The 17,346-nt window shown below is 35.9% G+C and overlaps 2 protein-coding genes across 4 annotated transcripts; both read right to left on the bottom strand.

The window, feature by feature from the left end:
• Window positions 1-5,797: 5,797 nt before the first annotated feature.
• On the bottom strand, window positions 5,798-12,827 carry LOC311090689 (uncharacterized protein). 3 transcript variants are annotated; one of them, XM_084126137.1, is made up of 4 exons: window positions 12,770-12,827; window positions 12,127-12,258; window positions 11,800-11,884; window positions 5,798-8,466 (listed from the first exon to the last, which is right to left on the bottom strand). In XM_084126137.1, exons 2-4 carry the CDS (start codon window positions 12,154-12,156, stop codon window positions 7,181-7,183), a joined length of 1,401 nt encoding a protein of 466 aa, XP_083982263.1. In that variant the 5' UTR covers window positions 12,157-12,258; window positions 12,770-12,827; the 3' UTR covers window positions 5,798-7,180. The 3 variants fall into 3 exon arrangements, with proteins under 3 accessions (XP_083982263.1, XP_083982261.1, XP_083982262.1); XM_084126135.1 differs by lacking the exon at window positions 12,770-12,827 and adding an exon at window positions 12,473-12,588; XM_084126136.1 differs by lacking the exon at window positions 12,770-12,827 and adding an exon at window positions 12,455-12,535.
• Window positions 12,828-13,518: 691 nt separating this feature from the next.
• On the bottom strand, window positions 13,519-17,336 carry LOC311090460 (uncharacterized protein). The gene is made up of 5 exons (XM_084125731.1): window positions 16,956-17,336; window positions 16,448-16,655; window positions 16,253-16,356; window positions 16,081-16,168; window positions 13,519-15,330 (listed from the first exon to the last, which is right to left on the bottom strand). Exons 1-5 carry the CDS (start codon window positions 17,136-17,138, stop codon window positions 13,868-13,870), a joined length of 2,046 nt encoding a protein of 681 aa, XP_083981857.1. The 5' UTR covers window positions 17,139-17,336; the 3' UTR covers window positions 13,519-13,867.
• Window positions 17,337-17,346: the final 10 nt, after the last annotated feature.

The raw sequence follows: 17,346 nt of genomic DNA, 5'->3' as shown, positions 1-17,346 counted from the left end.
TAAAAGGCCGCAGACTAGCTAAGAAATCTGTAGACTACTGTGTGACATGCAGAAAGGCAAGGTCAAAGCAATGCCAACAGATTATGGGAGACCTTCCACCAGAGCGGTCTGAACCAGCTGCGCCATTTGAGTTCACAACCATGGATTTGTTTGGACCATATCTGGTAAAAGATGAGGTAAAGAAAAGGGTGGGGCTCAAAGTTTGGGGAGTTGTCTTCTGTTGTATGGCATCAAGAGCTATCCATACTGATGTTGTCAGTGACCAATCAACAGAAGGATTTCTGATGGCATACCAAAGGTTTACAGCTTTAAGGGGACATCCCCGGAAACTGTGGTCAGACTCGGGATCAAATTTCATAGGGGCCAAGCCTGTTCTTGAAGATCTTCATAAGTTCCTAGAGCGACAAGACGGGGTAAAGTTAGAGATTGAGGCAGCCAAGAATGGTACGGAGTGGTCTTGGAAAATTCATCCGGCAGATTCCCCTCACAGAAATGGAGCAGCAGAAGCAGCTGTCCGTCTGGTGAAGCGAGCCCTCCAGAATCTAGGCTGTAATGGTGGTATGTCATGGGGAGAATTTCAAACTTTTCTTTACACTGCAACCAATTTGGTCAATGAAAGACCTATCGATGCCAGGACACAAAGTCGGGAAGACTGCGTGGAATACGTAAGTCCAAACTCTCTTCTCCTGGGACGTACTGGAAAAAGAGGGGATCAAGGAAGTTTTGAGTATGAAGGCTATCCATACAAAAGACTAAGGATCATCCAGGAAGAAGTCAACAAGTTCTGGAGAAGTTGGTGTCAGCTGGCAGGACCAAACCTGTTTGTAAGAAACAAGCGGCATACTAAAGAACGGAATATTGCCGTGGGAGATGTGGTATGGTTGGCTGACCAGAATGCTCTAAGAGGTCAGTACAAGATGGCCAGAGCCGTCAGTATAAATGCAGACAAGAAAGGAACCGTAAGAGATGTAATGGTCAGAGTATTCCCCAGCTATCCTGTCTAGATTGTTAAACCAAACCAAGCAGAAACAGCCAAGAATGTCAAACCAGCAAAGAAGCTTGGTGATAAGATCCCAGCTACGATTCTGCATAGGGATGTGAGACGCTTGGTGGTTCTAATTCCCATTGAAGAACAGTAAAATAAATTTCAGGCGAGAAGTGTGTGACCTCCTTGGGTCAGTTGACCAGGAGCTCAAGTGGGAGGTGTTAAGTTAAATCTGAAATTGAAGGAAAGAGGGAGAAATATATATTCATCATTGTTTAATTAAAAGATTTGAGATCAAAATGGGTGCAGCCTATTGGCTGTGAGCACAGTGCTGCTGGAACAACCAGGGAAGCTGATTGGCCATTGAAACTCCACATGGCACAAAGGACCAGGTGTGTGTGATTGTCAGCATGCTGAGATCTTTGAGCAGTGGATGTGCTTCTCCTACCTAAACTGGTGGATTTTGGAGATTATACAACCAAATGAGAAAGATTGGTAATCAGAATCGAGTCACTTGAGTTTGTTTAAAGACTGCTGGGAAAAGCCAAAATGTGTTCATCAACTTGGAGTGCTACTGGTAGGACAAATATTCATTGTGTTTGAAAGTTGTTTGATGCTAGCATTTTAGCATCTAGCATGCTAATTGGACATGGTGTATTTGATTTTACATTGTTATTGCTGTTTACAAGCTGCTATATAAACCGCAAATAGTTTAACAATATTGTTTGTACTTTTAATATCTCTGAATGTACATTTATTTATACTGTGTGTAGTGACTCATATATTTATATATGTTTTTCTATATAGGTTATTGTCTAAGCATCTGAGGTATTCATTAAAACAAGAAGATCAAGTCATTGTTGAAAGATTTTCAATAAATTGATTCGATGAAGAAGAATTCAATGCTTTGAGTTATTCCATGCACCCTCCTCTTAAAGTTGATTGAAGCCTTTTCGAGTTTGGGCAGACATTAAGGCAAAGAAACCCTGAGAACTTGACAATGGCAAAGCTGAATTTTCAACATCATTACTGTAGTTTTCTCAATTTAAACTCAATTAAATTAAGTTGGCATAACTCAATAACTAATATTTACAATTAAAATGTTTAATTCAATTTAAATAGTTCAAAATTAAGTTGACCCAACTCAATAATTAATATTTAGAATTGAAATTTTCCAAAATTAGGTTGGCCCAACTCAACAATTAATATTTAGAATTTAAATTGTTCAAAATTAAGTTGGCACAACTCAATTTAAATTGTTCGAAATTAAGTTGGCCCAACTCAATTTACATTGTTAGAAATTAAGTTGGCCCAACTCAATAATTAATATTTGGAATTTAAATTTTTCAAAATTAAGTTGGCCCAACTCAATAATTAATATTTAGAATTGAAAATTTCCAAAATTAAGTTGGCCCAACTCAATTTACATTGTTCAAAATTAAGTTGGCCCAACTCAATAATTAATATATAGAATTAAAATTTTCCAAAATGAAGTTGGCCCAACTCAATTTAAATTGTTAAAAATTAAGTTGACCCAACTCAATAATTAATACTTAGAATTGAAATTTTCCAAAATTAAGTTTGCCCAACTCAATTTACATTGTTCGAAATTAAGTTGGCCAAACTCATTAATTAATAGGGGTGGGGGAAAAAAATCGATTCTTAGATGCATCGCCTTTCCGGACGTGGACGATTCTGAATCGATTCACAAATGTCAATATTCGATTTTCTAAAAAAAAAATATATATATTTTTTTCTTCTTCTAATAACGTAATATTGACGGTACGTAAAAGGCAGAACTCTAAAGCGGATGTGCAGTGTGTGGACAGTCTGTGGCATGCACATAACAGAGACGCATGATGGTTGAGCGCCAAATTCGAATGGCACCCTCTTCGTTAAAAGCTAACGTATGGAAAATTGGCAATTTTATTGTGACCTATTTAGTATTTTTTGTATGAGAGCTGCTTTCTGTATTATTTAGTTTTCACATCAATATGCTGTAAAGTAAACCGATCTGTTATATGTACGTTATACTGCCCTCCACAGTCACAGTATGTATCAGTGCAATGCCAGTCACAAAAAGTTACATTTTGACTGCGCTCTCTGCAGATGTTCATTCACTTTTTTGTATAAGCTGTTTTTTAAAATGGTATACAGCAAACATTTCAACTCTTTATTAATTAGTTGTGTATAAAAGCGGCTTTGTATGTCACTAATTATTCAGAATATGCGTAAGTCCACAAGCATTATGTTTGTATGAGAGCTCCTGGTACATAATTCATAATACATTAATTGCTCATTGGAAATAACAGGAGGATGTTGGTTAGAAGTCTATTATTAAATGCTAGAGATTCAGAATATGCTGAAGTTTGTATTCATTTACTGTCACGTTCACCGTCTATCTCTGCACTACATTCCCCGGGATCCTCTTTGGCGCACCTGCAATTACTCTTCCCTGAGTATAATCACCTGCACTTGTTCACAATCAGCAGCCTCATCAGCAAGCTCTATAAAATACTCACCACAGCCTCAGTTCAACGTCAAGCCTCCAACAAGAATAGACCATGATCCATTGTCTCCTGAACCTCTGATGCTTCCAAGATGTAACGTATACTCACCTGTGAAACACTAACCTCCATGTCATTGTTCTGCTGTCTCCAGGAATCTTGTTTGAGTTCCTATTTCCTGTGATCCGTTGTTCTCCCGAGCTTCCAGTGTTTCCTCCGAGCTTGCTTGCTATCGACTGCATCTGAAAGAGAAAAGACAAGTGTTTATGAACTGTGACTGTTTGGTATCTACAAACCTGAAGTGAACATGCTTACCTGCTGTCTGCCCTGCACCGAGTGATCTTCACTGAATCTACATTTGAACTCACTGAATACTCACCTTGCACTTTTGTCACCTTGAATAAAGCTGTGTTTGGATTCACTTACATCTGTCTCCGTGCCTGTATCCTGACATTTACTACAAGTATGCTGCTAGTACAGGCACACATTTAATTTCCTGTTGGTTCTTTGCAATGTTGGGACATATGCTGGCAAATGTAACCTTACAGTTGACTTGCCAAATCACTTCCATTTGTTTTATTAATAAAATTAATATAGAAAGTATTGGAAGTAAATTCTTTATGGGTCATCATTAATACTTTGCTTTAAAAGTACCAAGTAGTCACAAAAAATCTAATCGTGAGGTGCCTAGAGATTCCCACCCCTATTAATTAATATTCGGAATTTAAATTGTTCAAAATTAAGTTGGCCCAACTCAATAATTAATATTTAGAATTTAAATTTTCCAAAATTAAGTTGACCCAACTCAATTTAAATTGTTTTAAATTAAGTTGGGCCAACTCAATAATTAATATTTGGAATTTAAAATTTCCTAAATTAAGTTGGCCCAACTCAATTTATATTTTTCTAAATTAAGTTGGCTCAACTCATTAATTAATATTTAGAATTAATTTTTTCCAAAATTAAGTTGGCCCAACTTAATTTACATTGTTCGAAATTAAGTTGGCCCAACTCAATAATTAATACTTGGAATTTAAATTGTTCACAATTATGTTGGCCCAACTCAATAATTAATATTTAGAATTTAAATTTTCCAAAATTAAGTTGACCCAATTCAATTTAAATTGTTAAAAATTAAGTTGGCCCAACTCAATAATTAATATTTAGAATTTAAATTGTCCAAAATTAAGTTGACCCAACTCAATTTACATTGTTTGAAATTAAGTTGGCCCAACTCAATAATTAATACTTGGAATTTAAATTGTTCAAAATTAAGTTGGCCCAACTCAATTTAAATTGTTTTAAATTAAGTTGGCCCAACTCAATAATTAATATTTAGAATTTAAAACTTCCAAAATTAAGTTGGCCCAACTCAATTTACATTGTTCGAAATTAAGTTGGCCCAACTCAATAATTAATACTTGGAATTTAAATTGTTCAAAATTAAGTTGGCCCAACTCAATTTAAATTGTTTTAAATTAAGTTGGCCTAACTCAATAATTAATATTTAGAATTTAAAACTTCCAAAAGTAAGTTGGCCCAACTCAATTTACATTGTTCGAAATTAAGTTGGCCCAACTCAATAATTAATATTTGGAATTTAAATTGTCCAAAATTAAGTTGACCCAACTCAATTTAAATTGTTAAAAATTAAGTTGACCCAACTCAATAATTAATATTTGGAATTTAAATGGTTCTAAATTAAGTTGGCCCAACTCAATAATTAATATTTAGAATTTAAAACTTCCAAAATTAAGTTGGCCCAACTCAATTTACATTGTTCGAAATTGAATTGACCCAACTCAATAATTAATATTTGGAATTTACATTGTTCAAAATTAAGTTGGCCCAACTCAATTTAAATTGTTCAAAATTAAGTTGGCCCAACTCAATTTAAATTGTTCTAAATTAAGTTGGCCCAACTCAATTATTTTCAAATCTGTGAATGTATTGCCATTTTTAATGAACTCCTTTAACTAAGCAGTGACTGTGTAAGTCCAAGTTCAAAATAACTGTTCACATATGGAGTTGTCTGAAACACTGCCAGCGGGACATTAAACATTAAGTGTTTGTCCGAAGTTTTGCGACAGAGCACAAATGTGTTTGTGAGAGAGCGCTTTGCATTCTATTAATAATATGTTTCTGTTTTGTGGTATTCTGTACAAAATAAATCAATAAATAATTCCACTGATGATGGTCAAATGTTTTTACTCCAAACCTGATTAAGTCAGAGACTTAAATTATAAATATGAGTTGATGTATTTTTTGAATGCAACTACATTAAAGTTTTATCTGTGTTAAGACTATGAAACAAGATGGCTTTATTTCAGGAGTGGAAGATATCAATGACATACAAATACAGATCTGGTATCTAAATGCAAGCAACCTTAAACATAAAGTAATCAAATAATCAAAAAAAGAGTTCCATAACCCCAGTGGTCAGAATATATATATAGAAAATATATCTTTTGGAATGACACTCAAAAGTTTTGCGAGAAAACGCAAAAGCTTTGAAAAATATTTTTTCCTCGCATTCCATATTTGTCCCTTTTAGGGGCTTTGTATACATGAACCTCAAGGAACATTAAAATGATATATAAAATCCATGTCATGACCCCTTTAATTCTAATTCATGTAAAATATGGAGTCTACCCTGACTAAAGTCCATTTCTTAAACTTGCTGTGCAGTTTGGAAAAGCACACAGATCATACAGTATAATTTTGAGAGAGAGAAAAAAATTGTAAAATTCCAGATAAAGCAACCATGCATTAATATGATTAGAAACAAGTTTTTAGCACTACACTTAATAGTTCATTTATTAAATAAAGTACAAATGAATGCCAATACAAACACAGCCTATCACAAATCATGGGAAAAGGCCAGAAATTCTCATTTTAAACTAGACATTGTTTGTTTTTCATAAAAATCATAAAAATTATAAATTTACAATTGTATATACAATTTAAAATAAGTTTTTCCCAAAATAAGTGTTGTAGTATAACCATCAGGACAGCAGTGATGTGTGAACTGAATCTGGCAACAATACTGTGAATTACAGTGAAGTTATTGAATATTTTTCATAATAAAAAGCATCAACATGATACACTTACAATTGTATATAAAATTAAAAATATATATTTTTTCCAAAATAAGCGTAGCAGTATAACCATCAGGACAGCAGTGATGTGCGAACTGAATTTGGCAACAATACAGTGAATTACAGTGCAGTTATTGAATATTTTTCATAAATAATAATCATAAAAATTATGCAAAAAGATATTTATACAAAATAAGTGTTGTAGTATAACCATCAGGACAGCAGTGATGTGTGAACTGAATTTGATGACACTATAGTGTGTGACAGTGAAGTTATTGACTGTTTTCATAGTAACGCTTTTCGGGTTTTGCACTTTGCAGACGGTCCCTTCGGATCTGTCTCTAAGCCTGCGCATAGAGATCAACGTATTTTGTTATATACTGTCTATGGTTGAAACCTATGGGGTCGCTGTGTCCAGTTGATATACTGTCTATGATTTTGTCGACTGCACGTTTTGAGGAAAATTAGGTTGTAGCTGTTTGTCTACATTACTACGATTAAAAAGAGGTGTTATTTGTGTAGTAACAACGTTTAACTCATGAGTTATTGACCCGAGAAGTTCGAATCGGTGAATTTATTGTCAACATTACTCAACTGTCCCAACAGACATTATAACTGAACGTCTTCTCCGCAGTATGGACGCGCTTGTGGCGCTTTAAATTTCCATACAAGCGAAAGGTCTTTCCACAAGTCTCACATTTGTGAGTTTTTTCATCTGTATGAGTCTTCATATGCATTTTCAAAGAGCCAGACCACTTGAACGCTTTCCTGCACACTATGCATTTGTAAGGTCTTTCTCCTGAATGGCACAACATATGCGTTTTAAAAGACTTCCTGAGTGCGTAGGCCTTACCGCAGATCTCACAAATGAAAGGGGTCTCCCCCGAGTGAAGTTTCTCATGTATGCGAAGATTATAAACGTTGCTGTAGCGCTTCTCACACAATTTGCATGTAAACGGTTTGCTGTGTTCTGAATGTGGCTGCATTTTAAATGCACAGTTGAAGTTCGGAAACTGGCCATTGCTCTTATCTCCTGAATTTTCAGTCTGATTGTGAGTTAACATATGGTTCTGTAGCAAAAACTCATGCTGGAATGTTTTCCCACACACTTCACACTTAAATTGCATCTCTTCATGCACCCGCATATGGACTTTCAAATTGCTTCTCTGGCGAAATCTTTTACCACACACCTCACAGATGTATGGCTTTTCACCAGTGTGAATTAAGACGTGGCGTGTCATAGCTTCATGATGGGCAAATAATTTACCACAGATTTTACACGTATATCGCCTCTCACCGGTGTGCACAGGAAGGTGGCGTCTCAAATGACTCTTGCACTTGAAGCTCTTGTTGCAATGACTGCATTTTATTGGCCTGTCGTCTGAATGAAACTTCTTGTGGCAGTTTAGGGTGCCTATCAGAGAGAAACTTTTCCCACAGGTATCACACGTGTATGGTTTTTCACCCGTGTGTACCCTCTGGTGCATGTATAAACTTCCTTTGACTGTGAATCCCTGTCCACATATTTCACAGGTAAATGGTTTGACTTCAGCATGAACCCGTTCGTGCGCTGCGAGATCCTTGAAGCTCTTTCCGCATGTAGCGCAGGGAAATTTCTTCTTCTCGAACTTCTGTGTATGTTTGCAGAGATGAGTTTTTAGCGCTCTTAATTGAGAAAACTTCTTCCCGCATTTTTCACAACAGTGCTGCTTTTTGACTGAATGCACACGTTTGTGTCGCAGAAGAGAGAACATCTTTGGAAAGGCCTTTCCGCACTGCTCACATGCAAAAGACTCTTTGTCCTGTGGCTTTTCGGGTTGTTCGATTGATGTCTGCAACACGCCTTCCTGATCTTCAGACCAGCCCACGTCATCGGCTGATGAAAAAAATAACACAATAATACAAAATTAGTGTTGAACAACATATATGCCATTATGACAGAAGTGCTTTAAAGACCCCATGAAATGCCTTGACAAGCATTTTATTTCTTTTGATAACATGTTTCCTATTGAAAAAATGACGTTAGGGACATTTCAAAGGGCTTTTTTTTTTTTAGCCAATAGCCTACATCTATATCAGTGGTTCTCAAAATTTTTGACTCAAAGGTTCCCCTGTTGTCCAGCACAATATTCAAAAGCTCCCTGATATAGGTCTAATTCCAGTATTTCTGCTGTAATTATGACAAAGCTGCTTGTTTTCAAATGTTTTTATGAACAGATAGTATAAGTATTGATATATTAACCATTTAAAGCCTGACATATGAAATAATAGTCAGAAAAACAATTTGAACCTTTAAAAAAATGCATGTGTTTTATGCGTTGTATCATATTTGATACATCAGGCTTTTATGGCTCATATAGTATGATATAGTTAGAATATGGTGCTTAAACTTGAGGAAGAAAAAAAAAATCACCTCAGTTTTATTCAGAGACCCAAACTGAGCAAAAAACATGCAATTTGGTGTAGTTGTTGATATTTATATGGGCTAAGAGTAAGATGAAATTTTGACAGCTAAATCAATAAATCTATATACAGTGAGGAAAATAAGTATTTGAACACCCTGCTATTTTGCAAGTTCTCCCACTTGGAAATCATGGAGGGGTCTGAAATTGTCATCGTAGGTGCATGTCCACTGTGAGAGACATAATCTAAAAAAAAAAATCCAGAAATCACAATATATGATTTTTTAACTATTTATTTGTATGATACAGCTGCAAATAAGTATTTGAACACCTGTCTATCAGCTAGAATTCTGACCCTCAAAGACCTGTTAGTCTGCCTTTAAAATGTCCACCTCCACTCCATTTATTATCCTAAATTGCATAAAGACACCTGTCCACCCCATACAATCAGTAAGAATCCAACTACTAACATGGCCAAGATCAAAGAGCTGTCCAAAGTCACTAGAGACAAAATTGTACACCTCCACAAGGCTGGAAAGGGCTACGGGGAAATTGCCAAGCAGCTTGGTGAAAAAAGGTCCACTGTTGGAGCAATCATTAGAAAATGGAAGAAGCTAAACATGACTGTCAATCTCCCTCGGACTGGGGCTCCATGCAAGATCTCACCTCGTGGGGTCTCAATGATCCTAAGAAAGGTGAGAAATCAGCCCAGAACTACACGGGAGGAGCTGGTCAATGACCTGAAAAGAGCTGGGACCACCGTTTCCAAGGTTACTGTTGGTAATACACTAAGATGTCATGGTTTGAAATCATGCATGGCACGGAAGGTTCCCCTGCTTAAACCAGCACATGTCAAGGCCCGTCTTAAGTTTGCCAATGACCATTTGGATGATCCAGAGGAGTCATGGGAGAAAGTCATGTGGTCAGATGAGACCAAAATAGAACTTTTTGGTCATAATTCCACTAAACGTGTTTGGAGGAAGAAGAATGATGAGTACCATCCCAAGAACACCATCCCTACTGTGAAGCATGGGGGTGGTAGCATCATGCTTTGGGGGTGTTTTTCTGCACATGGGACAGGGCGACTGCACTGTATTAAGGAGAGGATGACCGGGGCCATGTATTGCGAGATTTTGGGGAACAACCTCCTTCCCTCAGTTAGAGCATTGAAGATGGGTCGAGGCGGGGTCTTCTAACATGACAATGACCCGAAGCACACAGCCAGGATAACCAAGGAGTGGCTCTGTAAGAAGGTTCTGGCGTGGCCTAGCCTGTCTCCAGACCTAAACCCAATAGAGAATCTTTGGAGGGAGCTCAAACTCCGTGTTTCTCAGCGACAGCCCAGAAACCTGACTGATCTAGAGAAGATCTGTGTGGAGGAGTGGGCCAAAATCCCTCCTGCAGTGTGTGCAAACCTGGTGAAAAACTACAGGAAATGTTTGACCTCTGTAATTGCAAACAAAGGCTACTGTACCAAATATTAACATTGATTTTCTCAGGTGTTCAAATACTTATTTGCAGCTGTATCATACAAATAAATAGTTAAAAAATCATACATTGTGATTTCTGGATTTTTTTTTAGATTATGTCTCTCACGGTGGACATGCACCTACGATGACAATTTCAGACCCCTCCATGATTTCTAAGTGGGAGAACTTGCAAAATAGCAGGGTGTTCAAATACTTATTTTCCTCACTGTAACAGTGTAGGAGACTGCATTCATAAAATGTATTTAAATAGTTTTGTGATCAAAGCTCTGTAGTTTTTATAATGGGGGGCTCAACATATAATCCAATGCAACGATGATTGAGAGATGCACAAATAAATGTTCATCACCAAGCCTGTTGTATCATATTTGATTCACATTTCAACATGATTTTTCTAAAAAAATAAATAAAAAAAATTGGACATTTGATTGGACAAAATGATTGGACAAAATGAGTGAGTGCAGAACGAGACTCTATGCAGTCATCACAAAGAAATAGCCATTACTATATACAGTGCTATGCATAAGTTTAGACACCCATGCTAAAGTTGACTAAAAAGAGGAATAAAAAATCATCTTTAGGAAATTGAACTTAATGCCTTAATTAAAAGAATTAGGAAAAATCCAACCTTTAAGGAAGGACACCAATTTTCTTTGTGAATGAATAATGTATCGTAAATAAATAAATGTTCTTCCTTAAAATACAGGGTGCATAAGTCTGGACACCCCTATGTTAAATTCCCATAGAGGCAGGCAGATTTTTATTTTTAAAGGCCAGTTATTTCATGGATCCAGGATACTATGCATCCTGATAAAGTTCCCTTGGCCTTTGGAATTAAAATAGCCCCACATCATCACATAGCCTTCACCATACCTAGAGATTGGCATGGAGTACTTTCCATAAGATCATCTCTCAATGCAAATCAAACCAGCTATTAGGCTAACTGAAATAAAACCATGCCAATCTCTAGGTATGGTGAAGGCTATGTGATGATGTGGGGCTATTTAAATTCCAAAGGCCAAGGGAACTTTATCAGACTTATGCACCCTGTATTTTAAGGAAGAACATTTATTTATTTACGATACATTATTCATTCACAAAGAAAATTGGTGTCCTTAAAAGTTGGATTTTTCCTAATTTTTTTAATTAAGGCATTAAGTTCAATTTCCAAAAGATGATTTTTTATTCCTCTTTTTAGTCAACTTTAGCATGGGTGTCTAAACTTATGCATAGCACTGTATACTACCAATAGGACCTGTATATATTTAGGCTTTTATGTAAATGACAAATAATAATGCGAGTATGAGAACTATACATTACCATCACCAATGACTACAGTCCGAATGCCGTCTTCTGCTCTGTCCTCCACCAACAGACATCTGCTTGCATTGCTCTCCTGCGCAGGCTGTAATTCACGTCACATGGAAATGTTTCTTACTGTATGACCATTGACCATCACTATGTATCAAGACATATACTAAACATGTTGTTGTTTTTGATTCAGCACAAAAAAAAAATAAAAAAAAAAATAAAAAAAAAATATATATATATATATATATATATATACATCCTTCCATCCATCCATCCATGGGATACAAGTTAGCCCTCTACAACTATTCAAACAATTTTAATAACAGACATTCTTACCATGTGAGTCTGAGTGTCACTCTGTTTCATGTTGAGCTGAAGTTCAGCAGAGCTGCATGTCTGTCCTGCTTTGGCATGTCCAGCATTAATAAGATGAATATAGTAGTTTGACCCTGAAAAAGCTGCTCATACCTGGACATAGTGACCACAATTACGAGATGTGCAAAAATGAGAAAGTGTGTTTGAAATGTGTTTCAAAATGACATTTCTGCAAGACTTAAGAAAAAGACTTCTTCTGCTTTGGCAGTCCAATCTGTAAAGCCATTTTGAATACATGCAAACAAATGATCAAGTGTTATCAATAAGTGTTCTTAATGTAAAGGCAAACCATAATATTCGTAATTACGCGTCTGGAATGCAAACTCCCTGGAAAAGTTGCGCTCCCTCTCTCACTTCCTCTTTTGATCATGACCATTTCAAAGTAAAAGTATGCGAATACGCGCCATTGACCATCAATATTTTTAATTACATTTTAATTACAGATTAACAGGTCAACAAATTAAATACGACTGATTATACATAATACTATACTATGCTATTTATAATAGTCAGAACCCTTACTGGATCATTTATTAAATAGGTTTGTTTATTGTTTTGTGTTAATAATATGCAAAATTAGCTTTGAAATGCAAATGTTGAGAACCTGTTATAAGGAAAATGGACTTGACCGACCATCAAATTGTCAGTTCCTGTACTTCCGAGGCAAAGTTTTCAAAATAAAAGCCATTTAACATGAAATACTAAAGAAAGTTGGAGAACTAAGAGAACCCACTCCATTTAATAATTCATCTGTTTGCATAGGAAAGTCAAACGTATTGACAACTCAACCATTACAGCATGTGCTTTATTTATAGTAAAGATTACTATTAAAGGAATAGTTCACTTCAAAATGAAAATTCTGTCATCATTTACTCACCCTCAAGTTGTTTCAAACCTGTATAATTTTTTTTCTTCTGCTGAACTCAAAGAAAGATATTTGAAGAATGTCGGTAACCAGGCAGTTGATGGACCCCATTGACTTCCATAGTAGGAAAAAAAATACAATGGAAGTCAATGGGGTACATCAACTGTTTTGGTTACCGACATTCTTCAAAATATCTTCTTTTGTGTTCAGCAGAAGAAAGAAATTCATACAAGTTTGGATCAACTAGAGGGTGAGTAAATGATTAATAAATGAAAAAACTTTAATTTTTGGGTGAACTATCCTTTTAAATACCAGTAGTGATGTGTGACATTTGTAAATTATGTGTAATGAAAATATGTTATATATTACTTTTTAAAATGTTCAATTTGAAGTGAACTGATCCTTTAACCACATGAATGGTTATGTTAGTGTTTCCTACCAAAAATGTTATATGTATATATAAAAAACAATAATAAAAAAACATTGCATTCCCAACAAACTGTTTATTCTTGGCCAGAGAGTACACTGTAATGAGGAATTCGCAATGTAGAACTATTGATTTTGCATATTAATAATAGGCTTAAAAATAATTTGATTTCAGACCCAATTCATTAATGTATCTCTATTGAATGAATGAAAAATTGATTGATACTTATCTGGAATTTCTTCTAAGAAAGAAAATAAAGGTAAAACAAACACACTGTGCTATTGTACATATTTTTGTCTTTAACAGATAGTGAACCTTCATGATATTTCCAAATAATTTGACTAAAAGAAACTGTAAATATAAAAAAGAAAATGTCACTGCAATTCAGCTCAAAACAAAATTCTTCTTTTTCACACAGGTATACATTTGTGGTCATTGTAATTTCTACGGTATGCGTATTTCTTCCCGCATTTCTGGCACGTGTAGGGTTTCACACCAGTGTGGATTTGCATGTGTGCCTTCACGTGGCTAAGTTGTACAAACTTTTTCCCACAGACCTCGCAGCTGAACGGCCTCTCGCCTGTGTGGACACGCTTGTGTCTGATTAAGTTTCCAGATAAGCGAAAGCACATTCCGCAAGTTTCGCACTTGTGTGGCTTTTCACCGGAATGAATGCGCATATGCAGTCTAAGACCGTAAGGAAGTCCAAATTTGCTCCCACAAACAGAACATTTGTAGGGTTTAGCTTTGGTATGAACAATCTCGTGCGTTTTCAAACCAATTCTCTGAGTAAAAGTCTTATCACACACACCACACTTGAACGGCGTCACCCCTGAATGAAGTTTCTCATGTTCCTTCAGCGTATACAAGCTGCTGTAGCTTTTACCGCAGACTTTACACATGTACGGATCCTTTTCTGAGTGGAGTCTCTCGTGCATTCTGAGGAAAGCGGTAGAACTGTAGCATTTTCCACATACATCACACGGGAAAGAGTTCTTCCCATGTCCAGATTTGCCATCTGGATTTGAATTCTCACTATGTGTGAGTAAGTGTTTCTGTAAAGCATAGTTAAAAACAAAGCTCTTTCCACATATTTCACACATGAATGACTTCAGAGCTCCGTGTATCGCCATGTGCCTCTTCAGAGATTTGCTCTGATAAAACTGCTTGGAACAGATTTCACACACATGCCGTTTCACACCACTGTGCACAAGGAGATGCCTTCTGAGGTTTGTAATGTGGCCAAACTTCTGCCCGCATACATGACATATATGGGGTTTCTCCCCTGTATGCACAACCTGGTGCAAATTCATTTGCTTTTCTGTTTTGAATGTCTTGTCGCAGAGGCTGCATTTCCACAGTTTCTCATTTAAATGAACAGTCAGATGGTTGGTGAGGTTTCCCGAGTGTGTAAAGTGCTTCCCGCATGTCTCACAGCTGTATGGTTTTTCACCTGTATGGATCCTCTGGTGTGCCAGTAAACTCCCCTTTACGGTGAAGCCATGTCCACATATGGAACAAAGAAACGGCTTCACTTCCAGGTGGACACGTTCGTGCATCTTAACATTGGCAAAGGTTTTCCCACACGTTTTACAGAGTCCTTTCTTATCGGCTGAATTGTGATGCAGTAGGTGTTTCTCTAATCCTTTTAAGAATTTAAACTTCTTCCCGCACTGCTCACAACTGTGAGGCCCTTTTACATGTCCACACTTGTGCTGATTTAGTGAATGTCTCAAGATAAATTTCTTTCCGCACTCATTACAGTGAAATGATATTGTCTTCTTGGTTTTCTTGGACTTTGCACTGATTTGCTCTGCCTGCGGGTTTACTTCCGGTTGCTGGTCTTCAACAGAGGCAATGGTACTGTATTCAACTGCAAAACATTAACAGGGTTTCAATTACTACAAGTTACAACTACAAGTATATATATGTATGCGTGTATATCAACATTGCTAATAATAAGAAGTGTTTCTTAAGCAGCAAATCAGCATATTATAATGATTTCTGTGGGATCATGTGACATTGAAGACTGGAGTAATGATGCTGAAAATTCAGCTTTGCAACACAAGACTAAATTACATTTTAAAATATATACAAATAGAAAATAGTAACTATATATTGTAATAAAAGTTCACAAAATTATTGTTTTTTTTTTATCTAAATAAAAGCCTTAATAAACTAATCTAAATAAATTAAATGTATTATAATTGACACCTAATTTAGCTTTCATTAGCTAAAAGTAACGTAAAAAAGTAGTAAAAAAGAGGAGAAAAAAACTATGGATTGGGAAAAGTGAGGCTATTTCAAGATATATATATATATATGTCTAAAAAAATCTAATAAATAAAATTGAGGTACTTGTGTCAAGCGGTCCAGAATTTGAAATACAGAATTTAAAATAAAGAGATTGTATTTTGTAATGTTGAGGTGGTCCACTGCCTGAAGAAGTTTGAAAAAAAACAGGTCTAGAGTCTAGTATTTTATTATTTAGTAATGCCAAACATATTGAAGTGTAAAAAATAAACAATAAATACATTAGTAAATAACTGAATTAATAATCACTCAATTTCTAAAATTCTCAGCTTGTTATTTCACATAAATATCAAAGCTGTGCAGCACGTACATTCTATAAAAAATGCTTGCACTGGCTTCTCTTTTCCACCACTTGACGGCTCAAGAGAAAATTCAGAAACGTTTCCCTCCTCTGCACACTGAAAGAAAAAGAAAATTAATACAACTGTTGCAAGCATTTTGGCAAACATATCAGAGTTACATCATTTCAACATTGAACTGACCTGCTGGCTTTTAACAGAATCTTCTGGTTGAACATTTTCTTCAGGTAACACAGTGAGTATAGCCGGTCTCTTCGTCGACACTGATGGAGCTACAGCTGCAGAATCTGAGAGGAGGGAGAGAAATTACTAGTTAAAATTGTAGTGGATTAAATATTCTTAACAAATGACATTAAATTAAAATACAGGACGTCTTACCAGGCACATTTTTGACAGTTTGATTGTTTTTTCTTTCTGGTTCCTTCAGATGCTCCTTCACCATCTCTTTCACATTTACTGCATCATCATGGTAACTTTTAGAGCCCTTCAGCTGGGTTGGCTTAAGAGCAAAGCAATAACTGAAGACTTTGCATATTTTTTGAACAGCCACATTGGTAAAGGTCTCCATCACAGCTGTGAGCTTTGCCTGCAACAGATATTAACTAAGTTACTGGTTGTTTTTCTGGACTTCTTCACCTGCCTTAATGTTCAGTTTTGGAACTAGCAAGATGGAACTGAACATTTCTTTGAAAGAATGAAATACAGTTACTTATTATAGTGTTAAACATAGAAAAATACTTGAATAATCATATAAAATGTGTCTTAACCTTGAAATAAAATACTACAAAGAGGGAAAATTTCAGGAACCAACTGTCTGATGGATCACAACTGACAAAAAATCCCTTAATCAAAACTAAATAGCACGCAGAACAAAAACTAGACGTACCAGTCTGCGTTGTTTCTCATTCATTTCCAATATTGGATCTCTGTCACAACCAATTTCATTGTGAGATGGGCGAAATTCACAGTCAAAAACTTTCTGAATTTCGTCTCGAGCTGTTTCTGACAACAGTGTCATTATAGACAAAGTTTGTTTGCGAAATAATTCATTCTCCACCATTTTGGTCATACAAAAATTGCAATATAATTGCAAATTTTGATATGTAAAGTGATTGAATGATGTGAGAACACAAACGATTCCGCGTTTACTGTGTTCATCTTAACTTCCGTTTCTAGAAGGACTACATATTCAAAATAAAAGTTTTTAAAAAGCGTTTATTTTGAACTGCGCGAAATGACTTTTATTTTGAAATTCAAAATGACGCACATTACGGAAG

The sequence above is a fragment of the Abramis brama genome (assembly GCF_963993115.1).
Source record: "Abramis brama genome assembly, chromosome: 10".
NCBI lineage: Eukaryota > Metazoa > Chordata > Actinopteri > Cypriniformes > Leuciscidae > Abramis > Abramis brama.
The sequence above is the reverse complement of the archived record's forward strand: the minus strand, read 5'-3'. Positions and strand labels throughout refer to the sequence as shown.